At 39.2% G+C, this 14853-nt stretch overlaps 1 protein-coding gene across 1 annotated transcript; it reads right to left on the minus strand.

Annotated features, from left to right (window-relative positions):
* Positions 1–1129: 1129 nt before the first annotated feature.
* LOC115814109 (NACHT, LRR and PYD domains-containing protein 3-like) lies at positions 1130–8395 on the minus strand. Its single transcript, XM_030776832.1, has 8 exons — positions 8283–8395; positions 7776–7895; positions 7330–7446; positions 4468–6273; positions 3320–3493; positions 2552–2725; positions 1836–2009; positions 1130–1307 (listed from the first exon to the last, which is right to left on the minus strand). Exons 1-8 carry the CDS (start codon positions 8393–8395, stop codon positions 1130–1132), a joined length of 2856 nt encoding a protein of 951 aa, XP_030632692.1.
* Between the last annotated feature and the right edge of the window lie 6458 nt (positions 8396–14853).

The following is a 14853-nucleotide window of genomic DNA, read 5'->3' on the forward strand; positions in this document are numbered from 1 at the left end:
CCTAGTAACAAAATCAAAGTGAAAAAGGTGAGGAGTGAATTTAATTATCTTACATTGCATTTAACATACTCATTAGCACTTAAATAAAGAAAATAATTTTATAGATTTCTCCTATTTTTCCCTATCATCTGGGTTTATTGGGGAGTTTTTTCTTGCCCGCTATGAGGATTAAGTCAGGGAGTGCTGCTCTGCTTTGGTTGCTGGAAACCTGTGGGCATGTAGAGCCCTTTGAGACTGTAAACAGTGATATTGGGATTTAAATAAACATACTTGAAGATACAAGTGGAATCCAAAGCTACAACTGCAAGAGCATGATACACACTACAATATTGGAAATGATATAAAATACTCATATTTAACATTTGGATATATAGTTGATATATGGGGTAGTATAGTGGAACAAAACCATGTTTCTTTATTGTAGGTTACAGGGACTTATCCTCAAATCAAATTTATGTAAACTGATTATGCGCGTGGTTTATAAACAATACACTCATTGCACTGTGTGTAACCTGAAATATCCTTTCATTTAAGCAGCAACTCCTAGATATCTGTACAAACCTCAGTAACTGTATATGGATTAACTCATTCATATTTCATATTAAGGTTGGAGTAGAGCAGTGTGGGTTTCCTAAACCCACTGCTTGATGAGAGGATATCGGAGGGCTGAGTGACAGTGGTGTTTATGTATGTACACAGGGTGGTCCTCTCCAAATCGGCTCTCTACCGTCTCCGAGTAACTGTAGTAAGATGTGTTCAGCTCCACCACAAGCTTCACTTTCATGTCTCTGATCTCATGAGTCTTTGATGCCCATTCAGTTTAAATCCGAACTAGATTTTCTTACCCTCTTTTTCAGATCATTTACAGGCTCAGGCTTTAACCTAAGAACAGCAAAAGAGATGTGTTATGCATATTCATGTCGTTAATCCCCCAAACCGTTTAACATTAAGGAATTCGTACAAGATCGGAGACTACGCTGGAGTTGAGTTTAGGATATCAAGAGACCTATTATCTTGAGCACTCAAAGACAATTACACCAACCCAAAGTTACTGAGAACACTGAGTACAGTATGCATGTGTAGTTATTATGATGATAAGAAGTTTTAGTTCATTTAAATGTGTCATTACTCACTCTAATATCTCCAGTTTACAACGTGGATCATCCTGTAGAGCAGAGAGAAGATTCTTTCCTGAGTCGCTCATGAGATTTGAATTCAGGTGACACTCTCTGAGGTGTGAGGGGTTTGATCTCAGAGCTGAAGCCAGAACAGCACAGCCTTCATCACCGACACCACAGCTGTCCACACTGCAGGAGAACAGTGGAACATGTTTCATACCTTCAGCTTAGGATGCAAATCTCAGTTCAACAGTGAATCTTTTTTGAGAGAAATCAACTGATTATTCATTTGTTACTTTTCTAAAACACATTTTGTGAACACTTGGTTTCATATGCAGAATTTTAGTGTGTTAAAAAAATAAAAAGATGCACACATACTCTGTGAGTATAACAGATATAAGTATTACTGTTACTGAGCGCAATCCAAGCCATTCCACTTTTCAGATAACAGAGAAAACTTCAGATATTCAGAGTAATAGAGTTTTCAAATTGGAAGTACTTCCAACATGAAGATTAATAAACGTGCATGTAGGAGCTAGTATATCTCAAGAAGAAGCAAGTATTAATCAAGCATTATACAAGTCTTTTATGCATTTATGCATCTTCAGTCTTGTTCGATTTATTGATTTTGTCATTTGTGCTCATCTCCAATTCTGACTCATCATACACTCAGACTAACATTTGTCATTATATCTTCACCATTAACTTTCTACTGACCACAGTATCTCCAGTTTACAGTGAGGGCTCTGCACTCCAGCACAGAGCAGTTTCACTCCTGAATCCTGCAGATTATTCACACTCAGGTCCAGTTCTCTCAGACTGGAAGGGTCTGAACTGAGAGTTGAGGCCAGAGTTGCACAACCTTCCCCTGTCAGTTTACAGTCACGCAGCCTTGAAGACAAATATAAAGATACATCCAAATATTATATTTTCATCCATATGCTCACACAGCATAGAGAGAGAGAACACACAGAAGAAAAATAAGTCGACTCACACAGAAAACATGATAAACTAAAATGCAAATGATGACAGTCTAATCAGTGTTAAATCATCCCTGTTCGACGTGAGGAAGAGACAAAGAAAAATGCTCTAACATAGCTATGTTCCCATTTTACTACACACCACTCTGGTTCCATTTCGGTTTGTTTTACAGATGTCTAAAAGGAAAATTAAGATCATGTGACAGAAGGCCAGAGCAGCCTTATAGCCAGTTCTGTGAAGAATTTATCAAAAGCTTTCAGGTCTTTAAACCAGTTGGAGGATGTCTCAAAGTCTTTCAGTTGACAGAGTGATATGGGCTGGAGGTCACTCTTCCCTACATCTTCAAATTTTTCTTCTCCTTTTCTTCTTCTTATTAATATATCTCTGAAAGATAATGGAATGCTTTGGGGTCAAAAGGAAGTGAAGTGTGACCCACACATTGATGGACTTACTTCAGTATCTTCAGTTTACAGTGAGGGTTCTCCAGGGCAACAGAAAGCTTCTTCACTCCAGAATCCTGCAGATTGTTGTGACTTAGGTCCAGCTCTTGTAGACTGTTGGGGTTTGAACTGAGAGCTGAGGTCAGAATTGCACAGCTTTGCTCTGTCAGGTTACAATCCCTCAGTCTGAGATAAAAACAGTGATGACAAATTCATGTCTCAGTAGGCATTCCAAATATACACAAACACACAAAGAACATCAGCTCAACTGTAATTCAGAAAATCTCCACAAAATTAATCCTGTATGTTACATAGTTCAAATTGGTAATTCCATTTTCTGAGATGGTGGGAAAGAGAAAAGCTTTTCAAAATGTTTTGAAAAAAGCATTGGTTATTTTCATACATGTACTTCATGCTGTATGTAATATGTCCACTCTTCTGAAAGAATGATAACGCGCTGAGAAACAAACCAGAAAGCGGAAGCTTCTGTTGTGTCATCTTAATAATTTTTAGTAAGATTTTCAAACTGTCAGGTGGACCCTGTAATAATCTACAGTATAAATTAACTGTTAAAGAGTGTCTTGTTTTTATTTATCACATTCTTCAGCGATCCAAAGTTTTGCTCTATTCGCATAGTGAGGGGGTTTTTGCTTTACATGATTATAATTAAAACTCTTCAGATAATCTTCTTGTGTACAAACATGCATCACAAACTCACTTCCTGACAATGGGCTGCAGTGAAGGGAAGGTCATGTGTGACTCTCAAAGAGATCATTTTACCTCAGCTTCTCCAGTTTACAGTTAGGATTCTGCAGTCCAGCAGAGAGCAGCTTCACTCCTGAATCCTGCAGGTTATTGTAATTCAGCTCAAGCTCTCTCAGACTGCAGCAGTGTGAACTGAGAGCTGAGGCTAGAGCTCCACAACTTCTTTCTGTCAGGACACAACCACTCAGACTTGGAGAAAAAAAAACAAAACATGGAAAATATGAATATTTCCTTCAGAGACTTTGGACAGAGAGAGTTGTATGGGAAAATTTGATTCGGGGTCCAAACCATGTCGTGCAATTAAGGATTCACTTAGACTGAGGAACTTCTTGTTTTAAAAACAAAAGTGCGCAAATTAATTATTAAATAAAATACTTACAATACACCAGACGGAAAAAATATCACACTAAATAAAAGTACTGAATATTAATTGATGATATGATGGTGCTTGCAATGAAAAACCTAGGCAGCATTCCCTAAAACAGTCTGGTGGATAATTACAGTCAGAACTCAGAGCTGTCTAATTCCTGTGTTTGTCAGCTATTCTTCTATTCAATAGTTCTGACCTGAATGCAAGTCATCAGCCTAACAGCGAAATCCCCTCAGCATGTATGAACATAACATTTCCGGGTGGTACCAGACCCTTACATCTAAGAAAAAACATGACTGCAAACTGTGGCCACTGCAGTTTTCTTTTCATCTTAATTTTTTAACACAAATGGCACATAAACCCAATGCTGATTTTGTTAAACTGAAATAACTTCAGTTATTTCTACAGCTAAGGGTGTGTTTCACAAAATTCCAATTAATCAGGGTTAAACACAACAAATTATACAATTAATTCAATTCATTTTTTAATTGTTGGACAGCTTTTTTCGTTCTTGAGAATCTAACAGGCATTTACTATTGAATTTATATGGAAATTAATGGTTGATTCCCACTTATTTTCATCATAATTTTTTCTTTAAATGCAGCATTAATGTCATCTTAGAACAAAAGTGAAATTTGTGTCGGAAACCCCATATTTTAAAATTAGTTTTAAATAGAAGTCACTTCAAATGTTTTCATCGCAAAGTGTTTTGAAAAACTGCAGCTTACATGCATTAGCTGCTGAAAGGGGAATCTTCTTGAATGAAATGAAAGGGAATTTATTCATTACTTACTTGGATTTTCTAGATAGTTTAACCACTGGCAGCAGCTTCAGTAGAACTTCATCTTGTGTGAAACCTGACATATTTGTATATTTTTTTATATATTTCTGCAAGTCAAACACATCCAGCTCTTTTTCTGAGGTTAGTAATACAAAGACCACAGCAGACCACTGAGAAGTCGTGAGTTTTGCCTCAGTTAGATTTCCTGAGGTCAAACATTCATGAATTTCATCCTCAAGTGAATGGTCATTCAGTTCATTCAGACAGTGGAACAGATTGATGACTTTCTCTGGAGATCGATTCTCTCTGATCTTCTTCTTGATGTACTGGACTGTTTCTTTATTGCCCTGTGAGCTGTTTCCTGTCTGTGTAAACAGACCCTGTAAGAGAATCTGATTGGACTCAAGTGAAAGGCCCAGAAGGAAGCGGAGGAAAAGATCCATGTGTCCATTCTTACTCTTCAGGGCTTGATCCACTGCACTTTTGTGTAAGGCAGAAACTGTAACACCTTTGATCTTAGTTCCAATCACAGAGAGTGGACCCTGGTTAATTACTATTTTGTTCTCATTGACAAAGGAAAGATAAACATACAGAGCTGCAAGATGTTCCTGAATGCTCAGATGTACGAAGCAGTACAACTTCCCCTGGTACAGCCCTAACTCCTCTCTAAAGATCTGGGTGCACACTCCTGAGTACACTGATGCTTCTTTCACATCAATGCCACAGTGTCTCAGGTCTTCCTCATAGAAGATCAGATTGCCTTTCATTAGCTGCTGAAAAGCCAGTCGTCCCAGTTTGAAGATCATTTCTTTATCTGTCTCTTCGCTCTCACTGAACTTGTCTCGTACGACTTTGATCTGAATGAACAGAAAGTGTGTGTACATCTGAGTCAGAGTTTTAGGGATCTCTCCACTGTCATTTTTACCCAACATTCTCTCTAGAACAGTGGCTGAAATCCAACAAAACACGGGTATGTGGCACATGATGTACAGGCTCCTTGATGACTTCATGTGTGAGATGATTCTGCTGGCTAGATTTTGATCGCTGATTCTCTTCCTGAAATATTCTTCCTTCTGAGAGTCATTGAAGCCTTGTATTGCAGTGAACTGGTCAACACACTCAGAAGGGATTTGATTGGCTGCTGCTGGTCGGGAGGTTATCCAGATGAGAGCAGAGGGAAGCAGATTCCCCTTGATGAGGTTGGTCAGCAGCACATCCACTGAGGTTAATTCTGTTACATCACTCAATGTCTCATTGTTCTGGAAATCCAGAGGAAGTCGGCCCTCATCTAGGCCATCAAAGATGAAAAGAACTTTATACTTATTATTGTCAAACAATTCACATTCCATGGAGGAGCCGTGAAGTAAACTCATTAGATTGTGTTTTTGGTCCCTCATCAAATTCAGCTCTCTGAAAGGAAGTGGAAAGATGAAGTGGATATCCTGATTGGTCTTCCCTTCAGCCCAGTCTAGAATGAACTTCTGTACAGAGACTGTTTTTCCAATGCCAGCGACTCCTGTTGTCAGCACAGTTCTGATGGGTTTGTCTTGTCCAGGTAAGGGTTTAAATATGTCATTGCATTTGATTGGTGTGTCCTCTGTTGCTGTTCTCCTGGATGCTGTCTCAATCTGTCTGACCTCATGTTCATTATTGACTTCTTCACATTTACCCTGAACAATGTATAGGTTTGTGAAGATCTCATCGAGAAGTGTAGGGTTTCCCTGCTTTGTTAAACCTTTACAAACACACTGATGCTTCTGTCTCAGTTTTGATTTGAACCTCTCATGGTCTTCAGTCTCACCCAATGTAGATTCATATCTGTGCACAGGAACAGGAACATTATACAGTTTGTCAGACTTACACAAAATACATGCAGTATCTTAAAGACTAATTAATTTTTCAGTGTAGTTTTGAAACAGTTAGTCTATTATGAATTCATTATTTATTTTAGCCTTCAGAACTGTTTTGCTGACAGGGGTGAATGACTTAGTTCAGGATCCTGGAGGCTCTGTTACATGATGGAATTTTATAAGGCAAGCAGTGGATCGGTCAGGATGTTTTCCAGGCCATTTACTGACACGGTCGGGCTTTGTGCCAGGTCCCGTAGACCAGGCACCTTAAATTAAAGTTCCTGTTTCTCCACTTTGATGTGACACTGGATGCACTGAAAGCCTCTTTGCAACGATGCAGTATTTTTGAAGATCTACAGCATGTCAACTCCTCCACAGCAAAGGGGAAGTTACTAATCCAAAATTTGTAGACTCTTACTAATAACCTTTCTATAAGACCACAGCTGCAGTGATTGGTGAGATGATAGAAAGATTCAATGATATCACATGCTAGGATTTGTTTGTCTGCTTGACACCGCAATATTTTTTGATTTAATATTTTATTGAACTTGTATATATGAACTTGGGCTTTCCCCCCCCCTCAAACAGGAAAACAGCAAATTGCAGGTGAAAGAGTTTCTCAAAAACTCAAGTGGATTTCTCATTCCCTAAAGTGAGCATGGTCATAGTTGTGATCCTACCTTCCATCTGTAGAACACTCTCCCTCTGTGTTGCCGATTTTTTCTTCTGTTTTGTTCATCTTCTTGGACTCACTGTCTGATCTCTCCCTATGGACACTACAGACAGAATTTGATCTTCAAGTCATAAATAACAGGAGTTATTGAAAAGTTAGATATAGAGTCCAAAGTCACATACGAAAATTAAAATTTTGTTTCGATGTTAAGTTTTAGACTTAGAGCTGATATTATTCATCACAGCTTCCAGTTTGAAGTGAAACATATCAAGTGTTCCTTATCATAGTGCTTTATCAGGAAGAGTGTAATAAATGTGATCTGGTGAAATTCTCGATGTGATGAAAACTTACCTGTGTTCAGGAGGAAAGTCTCCGTCCTTGAACTCTGGTGGTGCATCCAGGGATCTGTCACTCTTCATGGACACACAGCTGGGTGTAGGTGAGTCTGATCTCTGCTGCTGTATGGAGCTTTAACACACACACACACAAACACACACACACACACACACACACACACACACACACACACACAGAGTTAAATAACTGTTTGTTGTGCTTAAAAACATAATTAAACAACACTGGTTATTATATTAATCTCTGCACCTTGAATGTTCTCTGTACACGCGTGTGTTTGTGTGTTGAGGTGTACTGCATTAACATAGATCTTCACTAAGTAATTTAGTGAGTATATGCTTTAAATCACAACAAACAGCCAACCTATTCCGGTTCGTACTGGTACTGCAGATCTTTATCAAGAAGACTGGAGTAAATATAACATAACTGTGATGAAAACCTACCTGTGTTCAGGAGGAAAGTCTCTGCCCTTGAACTCTGGTGGTGCATCCAGGGATCTGTCACTCTTCATGGACACACAGCTGGGTATGGGTGAGTTGGATCTCTGCTGCTGCGGTATGGAGCTTTAACACACACAAACACACACGCGCGCGAACAGAGAACATTCAAGGTGTTGCAGAGAGTAATATAATAACCAGTGTTGTTTAATTATGTTTTTAAGCACAATAAACAGTTATTTAACTGTGTGTGTGTGTGTGTGTCTGTGTTTGTGTTTGTGTGCGTATGCATGTGTGTGTGTATGTGCACGTGTTTAAGTGCACGTGTGTGTGCGTGTGTGTGTGTGTGTGCGTTGAAGCAAACTGCATTAACATAGATCTTCATTAAGTAATTTAGTGAGTATATGTTTTTAAATCACAACAAACAGCCAACCTATTCCAGTTCGTACTGGTACTGCAGATCTTTATCAAGAAGACTGGAGTAAATATAACATAACTGTGATGAAAACCTACCTGTGTTCAGGAGGAAAGTCTCCGTCCTTGAACTCTGGTGGGTTGTCCAGGGATCTGTCACTCTTCATGGACACACAGCTGGGTATAGGTGAGTTTGATCTCTGCTGCTGCATGGAGCTTTAACACACATGCAAACACACACATACACACACACACACACATCAGCTCCTTCAATTATTTACTCATTTTATTATCCATTATGAAAGTTCCTGAAATGAGCTCAAAGCAAAATACTCTGTTTAAAGGATATTTTTTTTCAAATGGTGACGGCTAATTTAGTCTGTCAGATTTACTCTAATGTCAGTGATATACGGTGCATGCGGAAAGTTTTCAGACCCTTTCAAGACCATTTCGAGACCTTACATAGACAGGCGTGTGCCTTTCCAAATGATGTCCAATGAGTTCATTTAGGCACAGGTGGACTCCAGTCAAGCTGTAGAAGAATCTCAGGGACAATTGATAGAAGTAGGATGCTCCAGAGCGCTTTTGCATGTGTCATAACAAAGGGTCTGAATACTTATGTAAACGGGATACTTCAGTCTTTTCTTTTTAATAAATGAAAAAAACACTCCGAAAACCTGTTTTGGCTTTGTCATTGTGGAGTACTGTGTGTAGATTGATGAGAAAAAAAATGAATTGAATCCATTTTAAGATGAGTCTGAAACATAAAAACTTGAAAGGGTGTATGTATATATATGTATGTATGTATGTATGTATGTATGTGTGTGTGTGTGTGTGTAGTATGTATATATACACATACGTACACACAGACAACAGACACGCAAGCACATACGCTCACATATACACTCAAGCTGTTACAGACATTCATATATTTAGAAATGCTGTTCTGTCTAATTTAGTATATACTTTCAATTACAGCTGCAAACAGATAAACAAGTCCCATGGATTTCCATCAAGAAGTCTGTATTGAACGTATTTACATTTGATGAAATCTTACCTGTGTTCAGGAGGAAAGTCTCCTTTTTTGAACTCTACTAGGTTATTCAGAGACCTGTTATGCTTCATAGACACACATCTGGCTTCAGGTAATGTGTCCTGACTGACTGGCCTTTAACATAAACACACAAGAGTCTTTTTTTTTTTGGATGGTTGCTAATCTCTTCACACTGCCTTATATACATTCTTATGTAAACACAGACACACACACACACACACACACACACCCTTGTATACACACACACACACATACTTACATGTCATGCTGCTGAATTTTGGATGCAGTGAGCTGCCCCTCATCCTCCTTAATGTGACTCATTTTAGAGACTGTCTTCCTTTCCTGAGATACAGACAAGTAAGGCCAGGGCTGTCTTAAAACCCCACATTAAAAAACCTGTGGATACAATGCACGAAGTTTAACATCCAAAAAAATAGCTCACGATACAGTTAAACATGCATGACACACAGTTCACTAAGGAAAAAATTAATAGTAATAATATAATAAATAGCAATGTGAAAAAAGAATTAATGTTAACAGACACAAATTGTTTTGTAGTTGCTCGCATTGTTCTCTTCTTCCAGGCAAAAACGTTTAGATTTTTACAAATGTAGAAATTCAGACTGATAATAGTTTGTTTCATGAGAGGGAACTTGTGGCCATAGCATTATAATATTTTCAAACTATCAGTAGACATGTCTCTCTTGATAAAGAACATAAAAATGATTTTTGTGTTCAGTAAGAGAAAAGTCCTGAAACCATAACATGATTGATTTAACACCATCAAAACGGTAAACCGTAAGATTTATTCGGAGTGTCCCGAGCAGAATGTGAAGGCCAAAGGCAGGAAAAAAAAGAACTGAATGATTAAAAAGCTCATATGAGACAGATTCACCCCCCAGCCCTCAGAGAACAGAGTCATTTGCCTTAGCAAGTGAGCTAACCATTCCAACCAATAGTCCAGTTACCAGTGCATCTTCTCAGGGAGAAGGGCTGAGCCGTATTACTGCTCTCAACTGGCTCCACCCCAGTAAACAAACCTCATGTAAGACTAAGAGCTAAAATGAACGCGACAACCCAACATGACAAGCTCCACAAACTGGTTTGGCAAGACAGGGTGATCTTTCTGGGAATTACAGCTTGATCGGACAATATGTGCATAAGTATACATGTTATAAGAAGTTATAAAAGTAGTGTATGTACTTATATAGTTATAGGTCTTCAGGAGAAGATTCACTCTTCTATTATTATTAAGATGAATAAATATACATAAAAGATTTTTTGCAACAGACCTTTGTTCCAAACAGCTGATTTTATAATTAGACACAAATCGGGAACCCGTTTAACTGAATCACGTGTGTTTGCTTAGTGCTGGTGAACTCCTCCTGAACAGGCTGTATACATTGACACTGTAACTGAAGGCTTTTCTATCTCCTGATTAAAACCATAATCAGTACTTACTGTGTTTGTAGTCTGTGTTTTGAAGATTATATTCCTGTATGTGATTTGTCTCCTGCCACTGAAACAATGTCACAGGTCATGTTTTCACTTTCTGTGGATGTGCATGTTTTCCTTCTTAACCATCAACCTGTTGGTGGGCGGAGCTCACTGTGTGTTGTGTACTTTAAAAACCAGATTGTCTTCATATGTAAAATAAAGGAATAAAGTGAAAGAGTTTACGCCTCAGAGAAGGAATTTCCCCAGTGACTGGTGTGAGTTTTGTGTGTGTGTGTGTGTGTGCGTGTGTGTGTGTGTGTTTCTGGCCTGATTCTTGTGGATTTTACAGAGTTTTCCAATCAACAGCAAACAAAAATCATGTAGAGAAGGAGGGGCCAAACCATTTAAAATTTTATACACTAGACACAGATTTTACAAAAGTGTAGAATTCTCAACGCTCAGAAGATAATATTTCTCTAATGTCTTACAGTGATGATACTGAAATGGCTTTTTATCCAGAATTTTTAAGGTTTGTTTATACAAGGATTACAGTGGTCTAATAATTGTTTCTCCAGCCTGCCCCCAACATGTAATACAATAAGACATGTGGAAAGGATCATATCATGCATCAGTATCTTGGCTGCATCCACAGAGAGAGAGAGTTTCTAATTTGTCTAAAATTTTTTTATCATTTTCTTGACATGTTTCTTAAAATTAGGATTTGGATCCAAAATTACACCAAGAAGTTCAGTAACTATATCGATCTTTTCACCATTAATGAAAAGGTCAACATTAGGTGGCTGTACATTAGTTTTGGAGAGGGACATACCTTTTGTCTAATTAATCTTCAAGCTATGACAGGATTGATCAAGCCATTCAGCGATCATTTCCATAGCAGTAGTTAACTTCTCAGCTGCTAGCTCAGCTGTTTTTGCATATGTGTATACAACAGTGTCATCAGCATACATTTGAAATTCTATCCCATGGCACTGTTGTGGAAGATCATTAATGTACAGACTAAGCAATAAGGGACCTAACACCGGTCCTTGAGGTACACCCATTGTGAACTTCATGCTGTTAGACCGTGGATCATTAACTTTAACACATTGCATCCTATTAGATAAATATGAAGACATCTACACCTTTGCTCTAGATGAAAAATGAAACTTTGAAAGTTTAGAGATAAGAACATCATGATTAATCGCATCAAAAGCTCCTAAAAATTTAAGATCTGAAAATACAGCACTGACTACTACTCCTTTATCTAGATTTTCTTTGCTCTATTAGGTGTAAGGCAGCTGTTTCAGTATAATAATTTTTTCTGAAGCCAAAGTGCACGTGGTGTAAACCAGCATTGGTTGTATTGAGATCAGGTTGTCAGGTGTTCAGTGGTAACTTTCTCGGCAGCCTTTGAAAGTACCGGCAGTATGCTTCTGGGTCTATAGTTGCTGGCTTCGTGGAGGTGTCCATATTTAAAAATAGGAGTAACAATGGCATGTTTTCAGTTACTAGGAAAAATACTGTAGTTAATTGACAGGTTAATTATATGAGCAATGAGGGGAGTTAAAGTATCTTTGTGTTTTTTTTAATAAGCATGGTAATCAAAGTGAAAAGCACCTCTGCATTAAGAGCTCCTTAAGGAGCTGATGACTTTATCCATTTGTGGCTCATCGATCGTAACCAGATCAAAACCCTGACCTGTAGCATCTATAGGGACAATATCCAGTTCCATTTTCAAGTTGTTGTTTTTTTACCTCACTCATAAACAGACTCAAGAAAGAAGCTGTTAAAAGTAGCAGCAATGGAAATATTATTTTCAATAAATTTTCCCTGAGCTTTGATCTGACAATCTCCCAAAAAAATGTTGTTCCCGCCTTGTGAGATTATTAATATTTTTCCAAATTAATTTACTATTACCTTTTACCTCGTTCATTAAGAGAAGATAAAAACGTGAGTTGGCGAATCTCAGTTCTTGAATAGGTTTGTTCCTCAAGCCTTTATAAATCAGCATGTCTGTCTCTCATAGATTTAATAGCTTAGCCTAATGCTGAATCTCTATTCTTCAACAGTTTCCACAGATTTTCATTAATCCGAGGTAGATTACTTTTATACTTGAATTTTTTTCTGAACCCTACCAGTAAATCTTACAGTAAGTCTTATTCACATGCGTTAGAGAATCAGTGTTTATCAGAAATTAAGGACAGAAAAAAAAAAACAGATGTGTTTCTCAGACCTACTCATACATATTCACATGCATACAGATCATTTAGGCTGAAAAAATCCACAGACATGTGATACAAACAAAACACAAGAATTTGAGTCTAGGAAGCCTTGGTCACATGACAAATGTGACATTAAGCCTAAATGTTTATCTGTGTGTATGTGTGTTCTCTTAGAGGCACAGCGAGAGCTGAATGTAATATTTCTCAAGCACAAAATAATAACACTGTGAGGCTTCACCATAAGATGGAGACAAACACAACACACGCCATTTATATACTTCTTGCCACCTCAACAGTCATCAGTACTAGGGTAAGATCAGAGACTAAACTGAAGTTTAAGAAATCAAGAGACTTATTATCTTCAGGACCTAATAAGATACACACATGCACACACACACACACACACACACACATACACACACACACACACACTCGTACAAACACTTACTTCTCAGGTGCACTGTCTGTTTCATCTTCCAAAGTGGTGTTCATTGCACACTTTTTTACATCGAAAACAACCGTCTCAGATGCCCTTAAATATGAACAATAATTGATAAAGCTAGCTCATTTCATACTTCTCAGCATGACATTTCTGTACTTTCTCTACTTCAAAATCTCCCATCATGTTTAACGATATGGTGCTTACTGTTTCTTCTCTGTACAAAAGACTGATCCCATGGAATGTCATAATATGGCCTCTATGTTGTTTCACTTCTGCTTCCCTTATACACAAAACTTACACAAAATGATCTACACACAGCTGCGACCAACAGCATTGGACATTTGCAGTCTCTGAAGCCCTAGAGGCCCATGACTCCCCCAGGTGGCCAACAGAGGAACCGACTAAAGTCCCCACAGGACTCTGCCCACCACGAATGTCCCTTGAGGACAAGAGAAGGAGGATGAAGGAGGAAGGAGGATGGAGGAACTCAGGGTGACCTGGGAAGACCGGGAGACTCAGGTGGACCAGGGATACACTCAGGAAAACCTGGAAACTTATTAGAAGTTGGGGAGCGGTTACGATGAACTGAAGTCCATCCAGGAGGAACTGAAGCTTTCAGAGCAGACTTGAAGATGGATTCAGGAACAGGAGCTGCTTCTGGGACAGGATCAGAGACCTTCTCTGGGGCTGAAACAGTCTACTGAACAGGCTCAGGGACAAGAGCAGGCCCATGAATGGGAGCTGTTTCTTGAGCAAGCTCAAGAGAAGATTCTGGAGAAGACTCAGAAACAGGGACAGTCACTGGGGTAAGCACTGGGATAGTGCTAGGCTCCATAGCTGGACACCCTGGGACAGCAAATCCAACAACTGGAGACTCAGGGGTTGCCGGAACAGCAGAAAATAATACCTCATAGCAGGAGCTTCAGAGCTTACAACGTTCAGCGACCTGTGCTTCAGGATCTACAGCAACTTCAGCAGGGACCCTCAACCTTTGCGGCAGGGGCGGCAGGCACGCAACAGGGATACCAGGCTCTGAATTTGCTTCAGTAGCTTCTGGTGCCACCACTTTAAGAGCAATTGTAACAGCCATAACCAGCTCAAGTGCGATCTCGGCAGGGGAAACCCCCAAGCTCTGGGACAGCTTCTTTTTAGGAAGACTCAGTCAGTGCTGCTGCTGCTGCTGCTGCTGCTTCGTCTGGGGCTAGGCCAGACAAGGAGGTGACCTCGAAAACAGGAACTGCTATTGATTCAGCCACTGTGTTTGAAGGGCACTCTGTAGGGGCAGGGAACAACACTGAAACAGGAAGAGTGTGAGATGGTGACCTCTCCAGCACAAGCCTTGAGTACTGTGGCTCACGAAGACCTTTGGGAGGAGGTACCTCCAGGTCTGGTACTAGAAAAGGCAGGTTCTTGGTCATGGGATTCAGTGGGGAAAGAGAAGGAGGAGTTGTCTCAAAAGGCAGCCAAAAGCCAACTTGGGAGACAGACAAAACGGCACCTCCGTGCAGAAGCACA

This window comes from Chanos chanos, chromosome 6 (genome assembly GCF_902362185.1).
Source record: "Chanos chanos chromosome 6, fChaCha1.1, whole genome shotgun sequence".
NCBI classification, from domain to species: domain Eukaryota; kingdom Metazoa; phylum Chordata; class Actinopteri; order Gonorynchiformes; family Chanidae; genus Chanos; species Chanos chanos.

Excerpts from the sequence above, each read along its gene's own strand:
- LOC115814109 (XM_030776832.1), bottom strand. The coding sequence starts at position 8,395 with ATGCAGCAGCAGAGATCAAACTCACCTATACCCAGCTGTGTGTCCATG. Across the intron at positions 6,274-7,329 it reads GACTTTCCTCCTGAACACAG|ATATGAATCTACATTGGGTG; the intron begins GTAAGTTTTCAT and ends TCCTGTGCACAG. Across the intron at positions 2,726-3,319 it reads TGTAAACTGGAGAAGCTGAG|ACTGAGGGATTGTAACCTGA; the intron begins GTAAAATGATCT and ends TTTTTATCTCAG.